At 41.2% G+C, this 23,618-nt stretch overlaps 1 protein-coding gene across 12 annotated transcripts in view; it reads right to left on the bottom strand.

Moving 5' to 3' along the window:
* Positions 1–1,173: 1,173 nt before the first annotated feature.
* Positions 1,174–23,618, bottom strand: part of NCKAP5 (NCK associated protein 5) — a 974,611-nt gene continuing 952,166 nt past the window's right edge. For 11 of the 12 annotated variants that reach the window (XM_032411698.1, XM_032411742.1, XM_032411716.1 and 8 more), the window contains one exon: positions 1,174–1,774. In XM_032411698.1, the coding sequence (XP_032267589.1) occupies positions 1,493–1,774 (282 nt within the window). In that variant the 3' untranslated portion in view covers positions 1,174–1,492. The remainder of the gene's footprint in view (positions 1,775–23,618) is intronic. The other variant, XM_032411732.1, reaches the window with a different exon arrangement.

Below are 23,618 nucleotides of genomic sequence, written 5' to 3'. Positions count from 1 at the left end.
CCCCCCCCCCCCCCCCCCGCCCTTTCATTTCTAGTTGGTTAACCCCTTGGGGAGACTGAATGCTTTGACCATTACCTGCTTGTCTGCAGACTCTGATCTTAACAATTGGCTGAATTACTATCTCTGGAGCAAAGGGGCCAGTTTATTTATTCCTTCCGGGAATTGATTGTTGTAGCATGTGTGAGATTCAAATAACTGGGCCAAAGGGTTCTTGAACAAGTCCTTTTAAGATTTCAGAGGGTGCAACTGTGATATGACTTTTATTCAGAAATGAAACAGAAGAATTTGAAAAGTCTGAAAGACAATGATACTTTACATAATTTTCATTTAAGATAACAAAATTCAATATAACAAATTGCACAAATTAACCAAATAACACTGGTTATACAACGCTCTTTTAACAAACAAGTGTGTACTGAAGTAACCAGATAGATCCTAAAAATATTTCTATTAGGCCTAGTTTACAAGCTCCTGTACAAAAGCAATTATAAATAGTTCACATCTAGAAAAAATACAAATAACCTTTAAAATAGAATTTATCCTCACATATAAACAGACTTTGTAGGAAAAAAAAAAAAGGATCTTAAAAAGTAAGATTTCTTTTTTGTAGCACCAACCATTCATTTTATTTTTTAAAAAGTGAACGTTATAGATAGGAATTTGCTTTCATTTCTAGATTGCCCAGATTTTAATCGAAAGAGCAGGAAGATAAAAAATCAACAAATGCTGTTGAGAATTATGGAGAAGCACTAAGTAGAAGAGGATGTAAGGAAATGTTTGGAGGGAAAACCTGCTGTTGAAAATAGAATTAGGTCACTTCTGATCCACTTCCCTTCCCATCAGTGTCACACTTTGAGTACCTGTTACATTTTTCAGTGGAAGCAGAATTAACACTTACTACTGGAACCTGAATCTCTCTGGCAACAATTTTGAAATAGCACTGGAATTAACGTTCATATCACGTTGAGATTGTGAGTTGGAGATAACCACGAGCCCTCTGGTTTTTGGCGGGGCTGGGTTTTAGCTTTACAGAGTGTTCCCACAAACAACTTGAGTTCTAGGACAGTGAAGTCTACAAACACCTTCGCTGGAATTTTTAAAAAATATATTATCAACTTCTAACACTTAGTACGTCATTTCAAGAGCATGGCACGGATTCAATTTATTGCTGTCTTTTTTTTTTTTTGCTACAAATATAATTTCTTTTCCAAAAATTTACAACTTCTGTACAAGTATTCAAAAAAAAAGTGCAAAATTAAGACTTCTGTATTGTGGGTGTGTTTACATTTCATCCTCGTGACACACAAAAAATGGAGCCTATCTTTATTGCCCTGTCAGAGAAGGAAGCTCCCATGGGTTGCTTGCTGTGAATCCGACAATGCAGTCTCTGGTGTTGCCAGGGTTTACTGGTGCTGTCTCTATTCCCCTCCACACACACCCCTGTTGCTTAAGTGCTCCATTTTTCAGCTCACTAAGGAAAAAAAAAGGTCCTTTATACATCATTTGAACCCTGACTTGCACAAGAAGAGAAGCTATCGTATAAAGAATCACTCAGTGATTCCAAATTGTCTACCCCAGGCCTCTCTGAGCTACTCAAAGATGCCTCTTCATTTTTTTCTTTTTCTTCCTTTTGTCCTTCAACCTTGTTCAGAGAGTTCTTCTCTCTTTCTAACAAAATCATAGTTTTGCTGTTATATTTATTGAATGACTCCAGGGAAATTTTAGATAATCTATTCTCAGGATCTTCTTTTGTTTCTTCAACTTGTTTCAATTTCTGTAATAAAAAGACGAAAATATTAGAGACATATTTCTTTGGAAAATCAAGTTATTCTATCCAATATTCAATTATTGTCTGTATAACGTGCAGTTTAAAGGGATAGAGAGAACCTACAAGTCTTTAACAACCTTCTAGTATAATTAAAGGTAATAATAAAGCCAATTTGAGGGATAAATCAAGACTTTAATCATTTTACTGAGATAAATAGGTCCCGATTTGCAAACCGGTAAAGTGCCACTTCATTTCATTTTAAATGGATCTACTCAAAATCTGTTCAGGTAAAGTGCCTTATATGTCTTCATCAAAGTTTCAAACTCCTCTCTTTTCTTACTAAGTATTATTAGTTGTCTTGTTTCTAGATATGGGTAGGGATTGAATTTCAGCCAGAAGTTGGGGTTGTACAGGGGGAAAAAGGCATACAATCCCTTAAATTGCCTTGAAATTTCAATACCTGTTAGACTTGTCAGAAGCATTGTCATCTTTCTGTTTTGTCCCTTTACAAGTCTTAAGATATTTGCAAGTGATCTACAGGTCTGTGGGTATAGACTCCAGAAAGCCCAAGGGCTTAAAAAAAATACATAGTACTACTTCTGCCCATTAGTAACCTCTCCCCTCCAGGAGGCTCCAGCAAGACCAATTACTGGATGTCTCTAGGACTTTCTAGAACACTGCAGTCATATTCAATTATTCAATTATTGTAGGTAAACTCTGTAAACCAATGCATTTCCTAGCTCCTTTTCCTCTTTTGGGCAAAAATTCTATCCAAACACCAGGAGGAAGTAGGGACAGGGGCTTAGAGGTAATAATAGCTACCATTTATTAAGCATCCACCATATAAAACTCACTGAATATATTTTCTTTAGAAGCATTTCACAGGGGACTTGCAAGTTACACATCCTCATTTTAAAGACGAAAACAAGGCTCAGAGTGACAGAGTTATTTGCCCAAGGTCACACAGCAAGTGACAGAGAACAGGATTTGAATTCCAGGCTGGCTGCCTTCCATGCTCTTGTTCCTACTAAACCGTGCTTTTATGTAATAAAAGACAAGATGTCTTTTTTTTTCCACCCAAATATTCTACTTAAATAACTTGCCAAACCATCTCTATTGCTACCGTCCCAGACTCTGACAAAAGCAATTCTGTTCTCCAACCCGTCCCCCACGTTGTTATGCTGGATGCACAAAGGTACAATGAGGGAACTGTTTTGATCCAGGGAACAACACACGTAGCTCAAGCCTCTGATTCTCATACGCTAAATATTTAATAGGAAGAGAAAAGAAAAAGATATGGCAGTGGATGGCTCTGGTGTCCCAAGAGCAGACCGAGACACAGTTTCTCTTTCCATTATGGAAATGACACAATTCTGTAGGAATATTTAAAAATCATCCTTGAAGTGGTGCTTATTTCATTATACAATTAACATAGAGGAGCATTACTCACAGAGTTCATTTTCAAACTCAAATGGCTGCCTTGAAACCAGAAGCTTGAAACAAGCTAAGGAACAGATTTCTAGGTGCTTCCAGAAAAGTGGCTCCATAATTAGGTATAACACCATGCAAAAGCCCCGTTTCATACCATGCCAATTTTTAGACTTAAAAAAAAAAAGATTTATTTGAGAGAGTGAGCACAAGCCGCAGGGGCAGGGAGAGGGAAAGAGTATCTCAAGCAGGCTCCACGGAGAGTGTGGAGCCTGACACGGAGAGTGTGGAGCCCGACTCGGGGCTCGATCTCACACCCTGAGATCACAACCTGAGCCGAAATCAAGAGTCAAAGGCTTAACCCACCGCGCCACCCAGGCGCTGCTCCTAGGCATTTTTAATAAAGAGTTATATATAGTACAATACTAAAAATACCCGGAGAGCAGGAAATGCTTTGATGTACCAAATGCCGGTAACTAAAGATGTTTATTGCAATTTTCTCCTCGCCTGAATATCTTCTCCCTTTTTCTTCATTCAAGAACCATGAGCATTTTCCTTGCCTATTTCTGGCCATAAATGGATCTCACATTCATTCCATAAATACTAGAGAAGCTAGCATGATGCAGGTGGAAGGTGTTGGTGTTGAGGATAGACAGCGGAATAAAATCGGGTCAGGTGTGGCCAGGGGAGAAGTTGAGGCTCCGGAGGCAGAAACACCTGAGCTTTGCCCTTTTATTGGCTGTATGAGTACCCTTGAGTTCCCTTCCTCAGGTGTAAAATGGTGATAAGACACACCTTGATTTCAGGATTGTTGCAATTAGTCAAAATAAAACACCTTGAGACCCAACACAGAGTAGTAGGTGCTCAATAAATGGTACAATAAATAATAGTCAAGCAGGATTCTTATTCTGGACAGTGTTTTTGAAACTGCCCTCCAGGCCAGCAGCATCAGCATTATGGGGGAGCTTGTTAGAAATGCAAATTCTTGAGCCCTACCCAGACCTTTCTACATCAGAAATGCTGAGTGAGGCCCAGCAAATGTTTTTAACAAGCTCCCCGGGTGGTTCTGATACATTCGAAAATTTGACAATCACCTCGTCGGGGAGAACTGGTAGTCCGGGAGGGAAGACAGATGATAACTATAATTGAGTGTATTGAGGTACAGATGAGGAAGGAGTTGTTTACCATTAAAACACCCACTGTGGGGGTGCCTGGGTGGCTCAGTCGGTTAAGTGTTTGCCTTTGGCTCAGTTCATGATCCCGGGGTCCTGGGATGGAGCCCCACGTCAGGCTCCTTGCTCAGCGGGGAGCCTGCTTCTCACTCTGCTCCCTGCTCATGCTCTCTGTCACTATCTCTGTCTCTCTCAAATAAATAAATAAAATCTTAAACACCCACTGTGTTGGACATAAATAGTGTGCCAATGTTTTCCAAATGTTTCATGCTTGTTGGTTTGTTTCTTCAGTCGATTATAACAAAGGCCTATGGAGGTGATGAAAAGGAAGGAATGGCCCAATAAGAAAAATCACATGGCCTTCTCAGTCTTGCTTTTATTTTCACAGTATTTAGTGAAAGGTGGGCACAGAGATATTTTTTGACTCTAAGAACAACATCAGTGCAAGAGGGACCGATACAACCACCTGGCATTTAGCCTCAGTGTTGGGGAGCAATAGGGAGTGGTGAGGACTGGGGTCAGCTCAAGTGCCTCTTCTAGAGACAGGAGCAGCTTATTGCCGCCATGCACTAACATGGGTCCAGAGCTATTGATTTTAAAGAGGAGGCCATCAACCTAGAACAGTGTTTGCTTATGTTTCAGATCCTCTGATGTTTAATTAATTTGCTTATATTAAGAAAAAACCCAAAAACAACAGCCCCAAACCCCCCTGTATCTGTCAAATTGCAGTCTTTGCGTTTTTTGAACTTTTGAGGTAGAGATTATGCTTGAACTTCTGAGGTAGAGATCATGTTTTATCCATTTATGTCCTGCCTGACCTCCTCATCCTCCTTCCCCGACCAGCTTTCTCCCTAAAGGCTTTGCCCCTTGCTCAGTCATCAGTAAATTCTCAGCGGAGACTTGATAGGTTCAACCCTGTCTAGCATCAGCAGGGTCCCAACTGTTGGCTTTGCCAGGGGTCCTAACTGTTGGCTTTGCCAGGGGTCCTGACAGCTAAGAATAAAAGCACTAAAGCAGCTTACTTCCCTGCCTCCAATTAGAAGCATAGCAAGCTGGCCTCAACATTGTCTTGTCAGATCTTGGGTGTTCTAAAAATTTTGAAGTCCTGTAACATTTACATGTAAGATACAAGGAGGGCTCCAGGTCACATAGTGAGCTAACGATGTATCTGTCAAGTGGTAACAAAACAAGGCACATTAGTTTGCAGCCACTGTATGTGAAGGTGCTTTGCAAACTAATCATGGTAATAACAGTCAGCATTTAATTGAGAGCCTGTTCCATGCAGACACTCTGCTAAGCACGATGCACGGATTATGTTTTCAGCCTCACATCAGTTCTGTGGGACTGGGTGTCATTAGTATGTCCATTTGGAGCCAATCGAGGCTTGGGGAGGTGAAGTCACTTGTTTAAGGGCATGAGGCAGTATGTGGTGGCGTCTGGGATTGGCCCTGGGGAAGTCTGCCTGCAGAGGCCACGCTCTTCCCCTCAACCCCTGAAAAGAGCTTTACGAATACCAGCCACTGTTAAATCTCTCAGAGGAGCACCTGAAGTAAGGATCACGGAACACCACCAATATTCATGAGAAAAAGCCCAGTAAAGATCAGTGTTCGACAAGGATGTGGAGGTTCCCTAGGACACCCTCATTTCCTTCATATATTATGCCTCCTCGGAATTACGATAAAATTAATAGACTACATTTGTCACCTATAGGTGGCAACAGTTGTACAGTGCACTTTTTGGTGGGGCTTTCCAATGCACTTGGGAACAAGGGAGGGCTGAACAGCACAGGCGAAAATTATTTTCCTGTTTCAAATACATAACGTTGCCATATTCTTAAAATATTTTCCTGCCTTTAGTCTAACCGCAGCGTTCTGAGTGATAAGCAAGTAGATAGTGACATAGTTTGCAGAAATCCCCTGGAATGAATTATACCTCAATTAATTTAATTCCTTGTAGTCAAACATTAATCAATCAATCAATCAAACCAATCCACTGTGTGACTGGCTTTGTGTGAATAACCGGGTGGTCTTGATTCTCAGAGGGGGTTCCATAGAGGAGGGGGCTCCTGGAATGATGCTGACAAGGGAAGAGGATGGAGATATATAGTAAGTGAGGGGAGGGCATTCCATGGAGTTCCTGCTGCATTTGTATACCATTCTGTGTCCACTTTAGGTCCAGGAGCTGCTCAAATAGTCTATGTGAAGGTGCTATTGCCCTTTTGGATTCTATAATGGACAGAATCACTGTAAAGACAGAAACACACATCAAGAGGTACCCATCATAAGGGGTTCTAAGAACCCAACCAGACTTGTTCAGACTCAGTACCTGGGTTATCAATCATACATAGCTTTTATTTCCAGGGAGCTTTGCCATCCAAGATTTCACTTCAGTCTTATATCAGTCTGGAAGGTAAGGGAGGCTGGTGTGGGCTGTCCTCTCCATGGGGTATTTACAGAATCTGTCATTCATACAAATTCAAATTCAGGGGAAATTAGACCTGGAAGCTCAGTTTCCTGATTTTCAACACAAAAATGCATACCATTTTTTTTCCACAGTCAACAATGATCATGGAGTAGAGATTCTGCCTAGACCAATATCCTGAACACTAGGAAGGATAAAATTGAAGGTGATATGGGCCCTTGCCATAAGGAAAAGGTGGGGAGAATGATATAAGGTGATAGAGAAAAACTCAAGTGATAAACCAGAAAAAAAAAAAAAATATGGTTGATGATATCAAAGAGACACGTTATACGTGGATAGCCAGACACTCTTGCCCATAGGGGAGAAACAAATAGGAAATTCATGAAATTGTATAATGAATCAGTGTTTTGTGATGAAGGCTACTCTTTAATTCTTTCAAACAAGTTTCCATCTGTTGATCATATCTTGAAAATATCGGTGAATATGTCTACTGTAAGATGTCAGAAAGAGATTCAAATCTTCTTGTGAAATTCAAGTGCAGCATCGTTCCTCCGCTGGGCATTAATACTTACAAAGAGGATGGCATTTTGAGCACAAATTAATGTAAACAGTATCTTCATCAACATAGTCTTGTTTCCCTATTGCTATATTCACTGCCGATCAGTTCAAGAAGACACGTGGTAGGAAAAGAGCTACATTTACAAAGTGCTCGTACTATGTGTCAGGTACTGGGTTGAATGCATTGAAGTAATTATCTCATTTAATGCTTATCATTCCCCATTATGTGTATAAATGGGAAAATACAGAGTGGAGAGGTGTACATACTATGCACACACACCTGGTTAGTAAGTTAGGGAGTCAGGATTTAAGCAGAAGTAGTCTGACTACAGAATTTGGGATCTTAATCACTATGCACTAGACCAAGGTATTTGGAAACCAGTGTTTAGTTCCCTGGAATTGTGTTAATTAGCTGTATGACCCCTCTATACCTTAGTTTCTTTACATTAAAGTTTTTAGTATTTTCCTGCTCTATAAAGCTCTGTGACTCTAAAATATTCTTAGTTGGGTGTCTTCTGTGCATCTATTATCGGCACAATAAATAGGTCTCTTCCCCACCTTAGTTCTGAACAAACTGAAGAATAAGATAAAAGAAAAAGGCTGGTGGGAGAATAAAATATTGGCTTTATTAATGAGAAAGCTTACATTGGGAGATGAGGTTTCTAACTGCGAAGAAGTGAGTTTCCTAGTACTCATCCTAGAAATAGGCCTGGTAACTGGCAGCCCTGGGCTGGGGGCAAGTGTCTTCCCATAAAGCCTCTAGCATAATGGGAACAAGACAGAATATATGCTTCTCACAGCCAGCCTGACTCCAGAGAAAGGGTGCAAAGAGCAGAAGGTGGGTTTAACATCCCCTGTTCTCCTCCTAGAGTTGCCAATTACATAAGCCATCCCTCCTCCTTCACAGAAGTGAATGGGGGGTGGTTACAGAGATGCTAGGAGTGTTCCCTAGGGAGTTTCCCCACACACACACACACACACACACACACACACACACACACACACACACACACACACACACCTGAAAATAAGCACATGAAATTGGGAAGAAGTGTCCCCACCATGCCCCCTACCCCCACCCAACCTTTTTCATTATGTATGATGATGCAGATTTTAACTAAATAGTCATAAATGCACTAAGGCCAAGAAGATGCAGAAATTAACCCTTGGGGGGAAATCAAGTTTATGAATGCTCTGCCACTTAGTTGTCATGAAAAATAATTTTTAAAAGGTGCAAAAAACCTCATAGACGGCAGTGAGTGGGTTGGGCAGAGAAACCTCTTCATGGGCAAAGAAATAGGAGAGAGGTGATTTAGTGGATGTGAAAGACAGAGGAGCTGCCAGGTGGATGCAGATAAATCTAGAAGAGGAGACAGTCTGGCTAGTCCTGGATGTTGGGTTCAAGTTGAAAGTGTGATTTCCCTCATCCCTTTCCTGATGAGCCAATCTTGGGCACTGGAAGGGTGGATTCAGGGCAGAGTTTTGTGTTATGCTCTTCTTGTGGGGATGGGGAAGAGGTATTTTAATCCTGGGTTTCTTAGTTGAAGTTCTGTGCACTTTGCAAAGTCTACGTTAAGTGATATTTGCTGGGGGAAGGCCAATCTCAAGGGAAAAGATGCAGCTGAAGTCATTTCTCTTTCCTCAGAGGCACTAATCTCTTCGCTAATGCCACCTCTTACTGTATTCCTGGCAGAGCTAGTTTCTGAGTGAGACATAAAAATTGATAGAATGACCTTTGGTGAACACTAGAGACCCTCCAGACTTTTCTCAAGAGTTGTGGTGTTAACCCTGTTAACTGGGTCAAATTCCAACCCGGATAATTACTTTCTTCCAGTGCTCAGTTCCTTTTATTACCTCAACTGGACACATTACTCTTCAGTTGCCCTTCTGAAAAATTAATGTGACGGATCGGTAATAGAGAACCACTCTCTCCATCCAACCACTGGTCCGGAGATGCGATTCAGCACTTGAGGGCACTCTCTGTTTCCTTACTGGGTCCTGAAGATAGCTCCAGGGCAAACTGGTTTTATTAGGTGAAAGAGTAATTTTCAGCTGAGATGTGTTTTTATGACTATATTATTAACTATATTGCTGTCTTTTACCAGGATCAATGACTTTTAGTGACCTCCGCTGGAACCCCTGAACCCAGAGGGAAAAAAGTGAGCTTACTTTTTGGAGGAAAAAAAAAAAGCAAGCAACAAGATCAGTAAGGAAGGAAACAGGGTGGGTAAAAAATAATACACCTTGTAGAAAGGAAAAGAACTCAGCTCAGAGATAAACAATGGCCCCAAGGACATTTAAAAACTAGATCCAAAGGGCAGTAGGAAAGAGAAGTCATTTTATCACAGAGATCGGAAATGCTCCCATATATGGAAAATGAGGGAAGATGTGGGACCAGGCATGTCACTGGGAAGAGAAAATAGGAGCACAAAGAAAATCACCAATGTAGCTCATGACAGATGAAGGCATTTGGGAAGACGAAAGGCATGTAATGATAAGTCTGGGTAAAACTGTTATAGGAACATGCAAAGGACACATCTGTGAGTTCTGCAAACTCTAACATTAGTGCCGTCACTTGAAATGCCCATTTGAAAACATGTTTTTTCATTTTTGTTTTCCAGGTTGTGGATGAATCTACAATTCTAATTTAAAATGTAGGCTGGTCACCTTAAGTAATGCATCAGATGCAATCAATATTGTTCAATTTCTCCAAAATTAGAATCTGCACTGTTTTAAAGCCACCTAGCATCGGGAAAACAAGGCAGCTCACTGATACCAGCTTGTGTAATTAGCTTAACTAAATGGAACACGCTTATCTGTGTTCTTAGATTCCCTTTTCTTCTTCCAGCACAATAATATTAACTAAAACTTTATTCAAGAATGAGAATTGAGCAAGTGCTGGGCTGGGAACGTCTAAATCTGCTCATTTTAGTGTCAGGGTTAATGATTCCAGCTGATGAGAATGGCGGCATCAAGCCTTTCTGCCTTTAATTTGTAGGCACTATTATGAATAAAAATAAATACATATGCTACTCACTTGACTTAAAAGATTGATCAGACTTTTTTCTTTGACTAACCCTTCCATCACTTCATGTCTTAAATTTGATACCTATCTGTCCAGCAACTGGGCCATGTCTGGCTTAGATGTCAGTGTGTGTCCAGCATAAAGAGCCCATGAACTTTGTCAGAGGAAAATACAGCATGAAGGGACCATCTGTGTATTCCAGTGCCATACAGCTGGGTTTGTTTCACTTTGGAGTGATAGATTTGGGGTTCCTCTTACAAGAACAAAAATACACTTATTTGGAGGATCAGATGACTGTAAAAAGGTTATACTATTTTTTCCCCCCATGGAAGTTCTCCTTCCAAAGAAAGATCTCCAATACCATCATAATGCTGGTCATCATCAAAGTGTGTCTGGAAGCGCTAAGTTTTTATTATGATGCATGCTGTGAGTGCCAAAGCCAGGGAGAAACATTTCATGTTATTCATTAACCTATAAAGAGGCAACCTGAAATTACTTCTAACGGAGTTTGGTAGACCATTTAAGGGTCACAGTACACTATGGCACCCAACCTATTAGGCACTTTACAACAGCCAATAGAGTCCAATGGGACTGCAACGTAAGGTTCATCCAGAAACACAGAGATATTTGCAGATGTTAGAATGTTCACTCTCTTCGTGTTTAAACTATTCATCTCCGAATGCAATCCATGTTACAGTTTTAGGGCTGATCAGCCTTTACTTCAGATGTAGTTATTCCCCAAGGATATGTGACATAGTGAGTCCTGGAGCCGGGGCAACTCAGAATCAGCACCGATTTATTGATCCTTGTTCTAGAGAGAAGATTCCTTGGTGAGAATTTTTCTGAAGATTTAGGAACATTGAGCTTTCCATTCTGTGTCATAGTCTAGTTTATTGTGACAATTGTAAAGATACCCTTATTCCTCATTACCTAGTAAGCACGGGGGTTCTAGGACGGAAGGATGTGCTAGTTGGGAGAATGCCAGTGGAAATCTGCTTTCATTCTGGATTCTATCCCTTGCTCTGCCACAGTATGACTATGACACTCATTACTTCAACTCTGTACCCAGATCTTAATGAATATTTATATAGAGATTATGCTGCTCTTGCCACGTCATTTATTTATTTACCTATTTACTCAACAGATATTTATTCAGCATCTACTATGTTCTAGACAGTATTCTAGACACGGGGGGATAGAGTGGTATATGAGACAAAAGCTACTGCTCACATGGAATATACATTTAAAAAATTCTTTAATATGATATCGATATAGAACAAAGCTTCATATATTTTAGGAGATGAATCCTTGAGAAATGAGTTGGAATAATCTATCCAGCCTGCTCTTTGGTTCTAATAATGGCACTTAGAACACACACATCTTGTCAATCTCAAAGTTGTGGATATGCCCCTTTTGCCCCAATTCTGTTTTTGAATTAATGCCCTCGACTTGATTAGCTTCTTTTGGTCTTCTTCCATTCTTCATCTGTAACAGCATTTGGGCAAATGTTTCTCATAGGTTAACTAATTACTATTTCCATTCACCTTTCTTAACCTCTCTGGCCCTAGTTATCTCTTAAATTCAACATGCTTAAATGAGAATTTCTTCTCTTTCCTCTAATTCCATGTTGCTGCCAATAATAACCAAGTTTTAGAATTTGATCCTTTTTTTTTTTTTTAGTTATTCAGAGCTGCTCATTCTGTTTCTATAATAACTCACCCACAGGATCTTTTTTTCTCTGAATTCCTGGCCTAAACAGCCAGTCTGTCCATTTGACTCAGATATAGGCTATTTTCATATCAATGTCCCACTTCTCAATTAGATCACACACTTCTTGAAGCCATGGACGAATTTTATCCTGCTTCCTTTCTCAGATTCTTGACACTGTATCTTGTATCTCTTGGAGATGATATTCACTGCATATCAATAAAAGCAGTCCGTATTAGATCTGCTTTCACTGCATCATTTCCTCTGGAGCTCAGAGACTTGACCGAGTTTTCTGTCATGTCTGCTTTTCCATGACGAAGAGACATATAAAATAAGGTATCACCCGACGTGTGATAGCACAGCCCCCTGACATACCAGCAGTGGTACGTCCTCTCGGATCCCAGGTTAGCATCCAGAACCAGGGCGACCTTGGCATTAATGGACGTCTGACTATAGTCTACTTTGGCAAAAGCAATTTCCTATCTTTGTCAAGAGCAGAGACAGGGTGCACTCACATACTATGGCCATCCTGGTCGGGCAGCTCTGTGCTGAGTCATCCCCTTTCTTCTGCACCCCCCAGTGGGCGTGGCCAGCAGTTGAGTGAGGCGTCAGCTGCCATCACTTCCTGGAAGTCCAGGAACAATAGCCAAGACAATGAACCTTCTCAGGGGGTGAAACATTATTAAAAAGAGCAAGCCCATGATAGATGGCACAGACATTGGCTCTGTCCTTTTCTTAAGTGCTTCCTTCAGCCGGTGAGTGCTGCCTCACCTCATCTGAGCCAAGTGGCAGGCAGTGTGCTCAAATTTAGTTTCTTCTCTCCTTAAGACAGGGGCGGGGGGAGGTTGGTGAGGCGATGACATGACAGTGATGATATTCTTAGGGGCAGCAACAAGGCTGACTGTGCAGGCGATAAACTCACCAATATTACTGGGTATATCAAATCATGAAATTAAACCGTAGAGAGATTAAATTAGAGGTGACTTAGTACAAAATTCTAGTACTGGGCAGCACTCAATGCTTTTTGTTCTCTCTCTGCCACCTGTAATATATTCAGCTGGCAAACTGACTACTGCATTATAAAAGGTATTCTCTTCATAAACCACCTAGGCTGGCTCAATGCTACTTTATGAGGTTTAATTCAGCTATCCACTACAATAAAAAATAAAGTTTATTTTTGTCTCACATGCACAGAACAATTTAATTTTTAACGTGATGTAAAAGCCAAAGGCGCCTTGCTCCGAACGAAGCATGTTTGCCCCACACAGCTGCGTAAACACAACGCGATCGCTGTGAGAATTAAATGTGGATCAACAAAATCAATAGTTAATTGTGTGACTCAGGGTCTTTCATTTCAGATCCAATCTGTAAAGAAGGTCCAGGGGATGTTTGTTTTGATTTTCTTAAGATATTATTTAAAACCTTTCTGTCAGGCAGAAGAGTTTACCAGGTCTTCACATCATTTCCCTAACTTATTTGGCTTGTGAGCAGTCAAGGTCGTACTGACCGGTGGGCCTCTCCAGTCTCCACCTTCAAGTTCAGTGTCTTTATCAGCCAAGCTGCCCCATTCGGGGTATCTGGCTGGCACTAATGCCAGACAAACTTCATTGCAGAAAATAGCCCACCATAATAGGTGTCTCCGTACCAGACGTCGCTGCCTTAGTTGTACTGTGAACTACCTTTTGGTCTATTTCACCACTACGCACAGCGTATAGCAGTTAGACGGCCACCTTCGCCCCCGCCCGCATCGGTAAAATATTTTGTGCTGTGAAGATGCATGATTTTGTGACATGGCAAGAACATGTGAGTTGAGCCCGTATGGACAGATATGCTATCTGTTCCAACAATCTAACAGGGACCCGTGGGAGGGGGTGCGGCTTGAATAGAACCTACAAAAAGTCATCCAATCTCATTAGCCCAAATGGATGAGAAGGGAAGGAGGGCGGGCAGGCCTCCTTTGCAAAGGGAATAGCACAATAACATCCAGAAGACCACAGGGGGAACAGATGGACCGCCTTGACCCTTGTTATATTACGGCAGAGCTAAAAATGTAATGTTTGAACTTCTTTTCCCTTTAAAGTGTAACCTTTCATATAATAAGTTAAGCCTTGCTCGCTCTTACATATTGTTAGAAGCCTTCATCCATTTTGGGGACTGAAGGCAAAATAATTCTTGATATAATGAATCATTTTTCTTTTTCCAGCTTGTCCAGAAATCCCATGATTATTTTGCTATTGCAGACAATGACCTTCTCAAAGGAGGCCTATCAAACGTTCAAGATAAATAATGAGAGGGTCTCTTTTTCCTGCCTCAAGGAAAAAATTGCATGGAGGGAAGATGTTTGTGAAAGCCTCAATATGGTCATCCCAGGAAGGGCAGCAGCATGCTCCAAGTGAAACGGAGAAACGCACGGATTTCTGTGCGACCGGCACCCCCATTCAGCAGGCCTCCCAGCAGCGTCCTTGGAGGGACGTTGGGGCAGCCACCTCAGCTCTTCCCCCGGTAACGCGGGAATCAAGTGATTCCCTGGGGACAGGCAGAGCGTATTTTAAGCCTCTTGACTTGAGAGCAAGTTAACTAAAGGAAAGGAAGCTCTGGTTAATGCCTTCTTCCAATGATATAGAAAAACATAGTAGGTCCAGGAGCTAAGATTGATCATAAAGAATTCCCCCCTTCCTCCCACATCCCCATCTTCCCACCAAGCAGCAGGTACTCAAAGGGTGAAAGGAGCCTTTCTTTGTTTTCTCTCCCCATGGAAGCAAGGCCTTACAAACTAGGTAGAGAGCTGCAGTTGAAATAGCAACTTTCCTATGATTCGAGCACTTTGGGGATGAATGGGAATACAGGACAGCTTCTCGGGGGCAAGGGTCCTCTGTCTACCCTTCTGTGGCTCCTGTAGTTAAGTCTCTGTGGACAGCTGAAGACCCGACCTTAACTTCAGGAGTAGGTACAAGACCTTCCCATATATGCCTCTCAGTCTCCTTCATATCTTCTGTTGAAATTCCTCCTTTTCTCCATAGATGGCTGAGGGATGGCCTGGTTCTAGACCAGGGGAAGAAAATTCCTTGTTGAAGGACAGGAACTGATATAACGACAAATGCATGGGTGGTGTGAGTGGGTAGTGGGGACTGTGGTGCACGGCAGAGCACCCCCCACCTCAGATAAATAAATAAATCTTTAAAAAAAAAGTTTTCACAATGAAGATCCTGTGAATTTCCATAGACTTGCATTGCACCTGTCACTGCCTGGCATACCACTTCCTTCTATCATTTTTTTTTTTTAATGTACAGGATTTAGGTCAATATTTAGGAATATGGCAGGTCCAGTAGTCTGTGTTTTTTCCATGTCAAAATGAAAAGCCAGTGATGAAATAGAAAGACATTTCAAAGATATAGGGTTCCCTATGGAAAGAGGAAGGAGAACAGGGAGGAGAGAAAGAAAGTTCTCTATTCCCAGGCAAGCTCAGGAATCAATGTGTTCAACCAGGCAGTATCCAGTGGCAACGTAGGGGCAAGGGTAAAAAAGCAATCTCAAAAGTAATCAGGATACAAATGATCCAGGGCTTTAAAGATAAAATCGAAACCGCTCAGCAACACCTTGAAAACAAGCCAGTAAGCATGCAGATAAGTATCAAACACATTATTTAGCTAGCCAGCTGAGGATGGCAACCGGCTGAATTTTGAGCCCAGGCAGTTAGTATCTCTGTGTTCTGGCTCACATATCTCCTCACTCCAGAATGTCCTCCCCACCTTTCCATGCCAGCCAATACCCACTCATCTCTGGAGACTTGGACAGAGGAAAATATCCTACGAATTCTTTTCTGGCCACAGCCTTGACCACTGTCCCTTTCGTTCTCCCTTCATTCCCTGTGCAGACATTATCATGGCATCGTTAAGCCTTGGCTGTGTATAGTGGTGGCCATGGCTCAGTCTCCCGTGGAAGCTATGACCCTCTTTATCTTTTCATTGTGCCCAGAACATCCCTGGACATAGGAGGTCCAGAAATGTTAGTGAAATAAAGGCAGGGTGCTAATTATATTTCTTATTTACTGGTCATCTTTCTTTCTTTTCTATAACATTTCCTTATCTTTTACCTAATGCCCTTTATTGCCTTTGAAAATGATTGAGCCCCAAGGATAAGATGCTGTACTGTCTGGTAGGGAACATTCATTTATTTCCCGAGGGGTAGTTGATGGTCTAATCACCCAGAAGACACTTATGTTTCCTTTATTTAGAAAGTGGAGACAGTAACTTCCCCAGTAAGTAAACAGGAAAGTAGATTTTGACTTTGGAAAAATTTAATTAACATACAATTTTCAAGGAGCATTTCTATTGCCACAAACCAAGCTCCTTGAAATAACCAGCACTAAGGACCTCAAGGTTACAGATGAAAACATATGAAATAAGTGAGGATTATATCATCTAGCAATTGGAAGACTGAATATGTCAGTGAGGCTTTTTAAATATCCAAATAGTTTAATGTAGCAGAGAAAAAAATCCTCATTGTGCACAAAATGAGGGAATTGCCTCAGAATGAAGTTTTGAGAATACTGTGAATTTCAAGAATACCGATGTCCTTAAAGAATACAAGAGATTTTGGAGAGCCCTGGAGTGACCGCATCCCTTAGATGCAGGACGGAGGGACACCCTAGGGTCATCTCAGGAGCTGCTTGACCTGGGCTGTGTCCCTAGGCACACAGAGTGAAATGCCATGCAGCAGAAGCAGACCAATGTCACGGATAGCAATTTTTCACACATCAGAACTAGCGTCGGCTACAGTACAGTGGGTGGGGGATAATTCTCTCTTCCTCAACTCTGTGAAGACCCAGAGCTCCAGTGAGTTAAATGTGAGTGGGCTGGTGTTTCTCTTTGCTGGAGTCAGCGCATACGGTTTCTCTGTCGTGTGTATCTACAGTTCTCTTAAGTGACCGGAAAAAGTACTTTTCCTTCAATCACTGTTCAAGAAGTCTCTGGCAAACTGTCCCTTAAATATTTCTGTTGGGTGATAGCAAAGGATTACTTAAAGCCTATTCCAAAGGCTGTCCCCTATTGGAAAACAGCTAGCAAAAAGAATTTAAGTCCAGGCCTGCTATGCATGGATACGTACACACACACACACACACACACACACACACACACACCCTTCTGATGCTTTCAGGGGATGGCTACAGAAATGTCATTTGGAGCAAGGGGAAAAAAAATCACCCCCCACAAAAATGTTTAAATGCATTTTGGTCTCTTGGTCAGGGCCAATAAAGATCTCTTGCTGTGAGCCAGCTCAAATGGAAATGTGGTGAAGGATGTTATACTTTATGTGGCCTGAATGTGATTAGTGATTAGCATCGGGAGCCTCAGTCAGCTGGGGAATAGCAATCAGGGTTTCTCTCCTGCAACCCTGAAGGGCTACAAACACAACTGGCTTCCATCCCATACGATGATGGGATATTAACTGAAAACCTAATTAGTCTGTGAATGAATTATGGCCTAAGAAATACACTGTTTTATAATCAATTTTAAGTGAGTCCCTAACAGAAGATAAGAGGAAGAAAAAGCTATAAAATTATAAGAGGTTGGTACATTCTGTTCACTATGACGGATGATTTTGAGGGAGATAATTTTACAATGCATCAAATTTTTGTCATTTCAAAAATCATGCCTCCCAATGTATGCTGTAAATTAATTTTAAAATTTACATATTCATTAAAAATCGTATTGAAAACAGCAGGAAGTGAGTCCCATTTGAATAATAAAATAACTTGTTATTCCACTAGAGATAAAAAACAAAAAGAATTAAAAGATTTTTATTTGGTGGTAATAATAACATAAATTGCTATCTGAATTAGTTAAACCAAGAATTTATATTCATCAGAGGCATCGATGAAGTATTACAGATAATCCCCCAAATTCTCATTTTGGGTGGATGAAGAAGGTCTTACAACACATAAAAGCCCTGGGAAGAAAAACAGGAAGGTGCCGCCCATGGCTCTTAGCCTGCTGGGTGTGTGTGTCTGAGACAGTGCGACCATCACCCAGGGTGGGGGAGGTGGTTTGCAGACAGGAAAACCCATGGCTTGGCTTGGGTGGAAGAACAACTGACTTATTAAAAACAAAAACAAAAACAAAAACAACTCTATCTTTTACTTTGCAAAGTCTATTTGGCCGAATTTCCTATAAAAAATGGAAGGCTTGCCTGAGGTACAGAACTTTCCAGATGTCTGCGTTAGCCTCGACTGCTGAGGGGCTGGTCACCAGCAGGGGTTGATTCCAGAACACCGGGGACGTAATTGGAAGGGCACAGAATTGTAATTAGAGAGCGAAGCCATGCTACATCTGAGTGAACACAACCATTCGCTCTAGATTAACCTCATAATAGACTGTCGGCTCAAAGATCTGGCCCCACGATATGAACAGCCCGGACTCATCTAGAGAATGATGAAAGGGTCAAAGGGAACAGAGGGGGTGTGTGGCACCATGTGGACTCGCTAGTGGAATGTATAATTCACTGGACAGAATAGACACGGGGGATGTTCTCTTCAAATTGCAGAGAGAGAAGAGGGAATGAGAATACCTATTTTCCATGAACTTCGGTTTATTCTTGGCTCTTTCCTTCCACAGGGGATTCATGATAGGCTACTACCTTTATCTCTGAGACAACAAGAGGTCCCTTTATGAAGTAGTATAGGTGAGGTGCTTGGCTCACACTTCCTCTGCTCTGGGGGAGTTCAGGGAGTCAGAAGATTGGGCCACCTGGGTGGCTCAGTCAGTGAAGTGGCTCACTCTTGGTTTCGGCTCAGGTCATGATCTCAGGGTTGTGAGACCGAGCCCCGCATGGGGCTCCCTGCTCAGCGCCAACTCTGCTTGAGATTCTTTGCCCCGTCCTCTCCATCCCCCTCTCCCCCTCCCCTCCGCTTGGACACGAGCTCTCTCTCTAAAATAAATAAATAAAATCTTAAAAAATAAAAAAAGAGTCAGACGCTTAACTGATTGAGCCACCCAGGCGCCCCAGTATATAGAAACTTTAAGTTATCTTTGACTCCCCTCTTTCTCTCATACCCACATCCACCAGTTTTCTGATAAATTGCCTGTTTGTGCTCTCTAAATTGCAAAGCTCTCCTTTTCCTTGCTTTGCTCCGCACCCTAGGGAACCACATTTTCCAGGCTCCCTCTTTCTCTGGCTTCTGGATAGATTCGGCTAATGGCAAGCAGTGGCAGAAGACTTGATGGCAGGAGGGTGGGTAGAAAACGAGGCGTTTCTTCCCTTCCCTGTGACCTGTGGGGTTCCAGGAAGCAGCTGCTTCTCTAAGGCTCTATCTCCTGTCACATAGCCCCTACCACCCATGGTTCTATTTCCCATCTGATGGCCCAGCTGCTGGGCTTTAAGGACACCTTCTGCTATTGTCCCCCCAACCCTGGGGAATGACTGTCACCTCCTGCTTCTACTAATCTCTGGATCGCCTGACTGTTCCCTGGAGAGCTCAGTTTTTCCATTATTTAAGCAAGCAATTCCCCATATTAAAGTCTGCCTAGAGAAAGACTTAGAATGGTTCCTGTTCCACGCTAGACTCTAGCCAATACAATCATCTAATTCTGTTTGCTCTGCTTTTAAAACATATCCTGAAACAAATAATACATGTTAAAAAAAAAAGAAGAAGATAGCAGGAGGGGAAGAATGAAGGGGGGGAAATCGGAGGGGGAGACGAACCATGAGAGACAATGGACTCTGAAAAACAAACTGAGGGTTCTAGAGGGGAGGGGAGTGGGAGGATGGGTTAGCCTGGTGATGGGTATTAAAGAGGGCATGTATTGAATGGAGCACTGGGTGTTATACGCAAACAATGAATCATGAAACACTACATAAAAAACTAATGATGTAATGTATGGTAATTAACATAACAATAAAAAATTAAGAAAAAGAAATGAGAAAACATATCCTAAATCCAATCATTCTCCACCATTTGTTTTCTCTTCCCATGCGAGGGCAGGACACCATCATCTCCTGCCTGGACGACCACAGGGGTTTCTGAGTGTTCTGAGGACTTCTACTCTCCCCTCTCAGTAGTCGAACGTCCACAGCATGCTTTAACAGCCGTTAATCAGATCCCATCACTCCCCTGTTCAAAATCCTCCAATGGTTTCCCTTTGCCGAGACTGAAACCTAAGGTTACTGCCACATCTACAGGGTCCTATGTAATTGGCTCCTGGATTCTTGTCCACCCTAATTTCCTTCCTCTCTTCTCTGCTCCAGCCATAATGGTCTGGGGACCCATTAAGCATGTTCCTACCTCAGGGCCTTTGCACTTACTTTAATCTCTGCTGATATGCTCCTCCTTCAAAGAGTCACATTTCAATGTTTCACTTCATTCAACCCTCTTCAAATGTCCCCTCTTCAGATAGATTTATCCAATCACTCTCTCTGAAGCAGTACCCTCCTTATTTCCTCTCTGGTCATCCTGCTGCATTTTTTAGTAACATAAATCAGTACTTGACATTATATTACATTTTGTTTGTTTATTATCTGTCTTCTCTTTAAAACATAAGATCTATACAGGCAGGGACTTTGCCTTTTGTATTTTTAATTTGCTTTATTTTCCGTGCCTAGAACATTACCCATTAAATAGTATGAACTTTATAAATATTCTTGAATCAATGAATATAAATGATAAGCCTATATCAGACTGTGGAAAACAAGTAACAAAGGAATAATTAGTTGTATTATTTAAAACATGAAGAAACATATAAACACTTTTCTAATTAAATCATCTGCATAGAAACTCACTGCAAACCAGGGCATTGCTTGGTAGTTAAGATATAAGCTAAGTTAGTGACTGGACTGTAGCCAGGGACAAAGTCCTCAGATTTTATTCTTTACCATGTTCACAAGCCTGCATCTGTCCTTGTTGGGCACCTTTCCTTGGGACCTATGTTTAGTGCACTTGCAGAGGATGTGGGAATCCTTTGAAATTTGCATGTGTGAAAGGGAACCAGACAGTTTGTAGGTAAAATCCTTTTATTATACAAAAGGATTATATAAAATAAATTATATGAAATAAAATAAAAAATAATTATATAAATTATAAAAAATAAAAAAATATATATATCTGAGATGTCTAGGGTTATTGTCCTACCAACTTCTTCTGGCCAGGAATTATAGCTAGAAATGACCTCTTATGTAAGGGATAGGATATTGACAAATCCTAAGAACTTAGTAGGTCAAAGCTGATTTCTTCCAACTCAAGTCAAAAGTCTTAGTAATTACTCTAGACTATCATCTTTTGCTTTTGGGCCTTGAGTATTCTCATGGGTTGATGTGTCCCCTAAAAAGATAGGCTAGCCGCTCATCCCCGTGAATGTGACTTTATTTGGAAATATGGTCTTTGTAGATGTAATTCAGATGTAAATTAAGAGGGATCATGCTGGAATAAGATGGGTCCTCCATCCAGTAGGACTAGTGTCCTTATAAGAAGAGGAGGAGAGATACAGAGGCAGAAATACTCAGAGGGAAGAAGACGTGAAGAGATACAGGGAAACACACACACAGAGGGAAATGCCATGTGAAGATATAGACACACACAGAGGGAATGCAGCCCTTGATATTGAGACCAAGCGAGTGTCGTGCACCTGCAAGAGAAGGAATCCTAAGGACTGTTGGCAAACACCAGAAGCTAGGAGAGCACAGAGGGCTCGCTGACATCCTGATTTCAGACTTCTGGCCTCCAGAACTGTGAAAAAATGCATTTTTGTTATTTTAAGCCCCCCAGTTTGTGGTACTTCATTATACTGCAACAGCCCTAGGAGACTAATACAGATAGATACTCTCTAGAATACCTATTATCATCAACAGAAGCCATTTTAAGGCATTAAAATTCCATTCCAGGTTTTATAAATACATGGTTATTAGTTTTGTTTTTTTTTTTTAACTGATGAGAAGAAGGAAAGCAAGCTTTTTTTGGTCATTTTTTTCTTTTTTTTAAAGATTTTATTTATTTGAGAGAGAGAGACAGAGACAGCGAGAGTAGAGCACAAGCGGGGAGGAGAGGGAGAAGCAAACTCCCTGCTGAGCAGGGAGCCCGACGTGGGGCTCGATCCCAGGACCCTGGGATCATGACCCAACCCGAAGGCTGACGCTTAACTGACTGAGCCACCCAGGCACCCTGGTCATTTTTTTTTCTTTATTGGACTTAAAAATGTGATGCCGAAGATTAAAAAAAACCCTTTTTGTTTAACTGTGCCATGTAAAATTATGATTGCATTAATTTTGTAAAATATTAAAAAAAATACTTCATTTGAAAGGAAAATAATCAGTAAGGAAGTTATATTTAGAGTATCAGGAGACAATGGAATGCAACATTTGTGGGAAGCTTCTTTTGATGCTAAGCTGCACTAATGTGTGTTACCCTGTTTCCCTTGTTGGCTCACTCCATGAGTGCTAGAAAATTGTAATCGACATTTCCTTGCAAATGTGTACTTGGCTCAAAACTCCTAAAGTTCCAAGGTTCTTTTTCTTTCAAAATAAATTTAAATTCAATTCTTTCTTAAAATCTGAAAATGCTGGAATTAGGTATAGAATTCTACTCCTACCTGGAATTTCTCCCCACAGTATTCTAGGAGAATATGCCTGGTAGGTTGTGAATATAAAGGGCTTAACTTCCTTCACTCACTTAGGGACGATAAGCAAATGAGAGTTATAGACTAAGTTAAACTCATGCCAACCAGAGGACCATCTGGCATAATGATCAGAGTGTGACCAACTCACTTGAAAGTTTTTTTTAAAAAATCAAGTAAAATATGAATCAGCTTTTCACAGAGGCCCTGTTAGGTCATGAAAGTTAGGTTGGTCCAAAAATTTGAGTCAAAGATGAACTCAGGTGCCATCTCCCCATCTCAAGCATGGTCCTCAATAAAGTTTTGGACCCACTTCAGTCATGTCTATGCTTAAAATGAAGGAAGTAGTCTCTTCTTAGAATGGAAAAGGCCATTTGCTATTTTCTTGGTAAAGGGCAAAAAGCTTTAGAATGAACGTTATTTCTGCCCTGGAAGATGTGTTGAGAGATATCTGGTTCAGTGATGGGAAAAACAATCTAGAAAGATACAAATGTCAGAGCCTACCATGTCTTTAAGAGAGGAGTGACCTTTTGATCCTGGAGCTTCCTTTTATTCTTTGCTTGATTCCTGGCCGTAACTCCCACCTTGTGCCGCATAATCCCTAAATAAATGATAGGTCATGACAAATTTTCAATGGAACTGCCTCTATCAAGAGGAAATGTGTCAGTCTTCATTCCACTGGTTTCATGTTATGACCTTTGGTGCATACAGTGGGAATGAATTCAAAGTAAAGGAAGCCATAGATATTTGGGGCCTTATAATATAAAATTGTGCCTGTATTTGAAACAGGATATAGGATAGGTTTTGCCATTCCTATTACCTTTAGCTCATGTTACTTTATATTTCCCTCATTTGACTCTTAACCTTTGACATACCATACAATTTTATATCTTTCCTAGTGATCCATTATTTTTCATTGCTTTTAACTCTAAAAACCT

Source organism: Phoca vitulina, unplaced genomic scaffold, assembly GCF_004348235.1.
Source record: "Phoca vitulina isolate PV1807 unplaced genomic scaffold, GSC_HSeal_1.0 scaffold1, whole genome shotgun sequence".
NCBI classification, from domain to species: Eukaryota; Metazoa; Chordata; class Mammalia; order Carnivora; family Phocidae; genus Phoca; species Phoca vitulina.
Note: the sequence above shows the minus strand (reverse complement) of the source record. Positions and strands in the feature narration are given on the sequence as shown.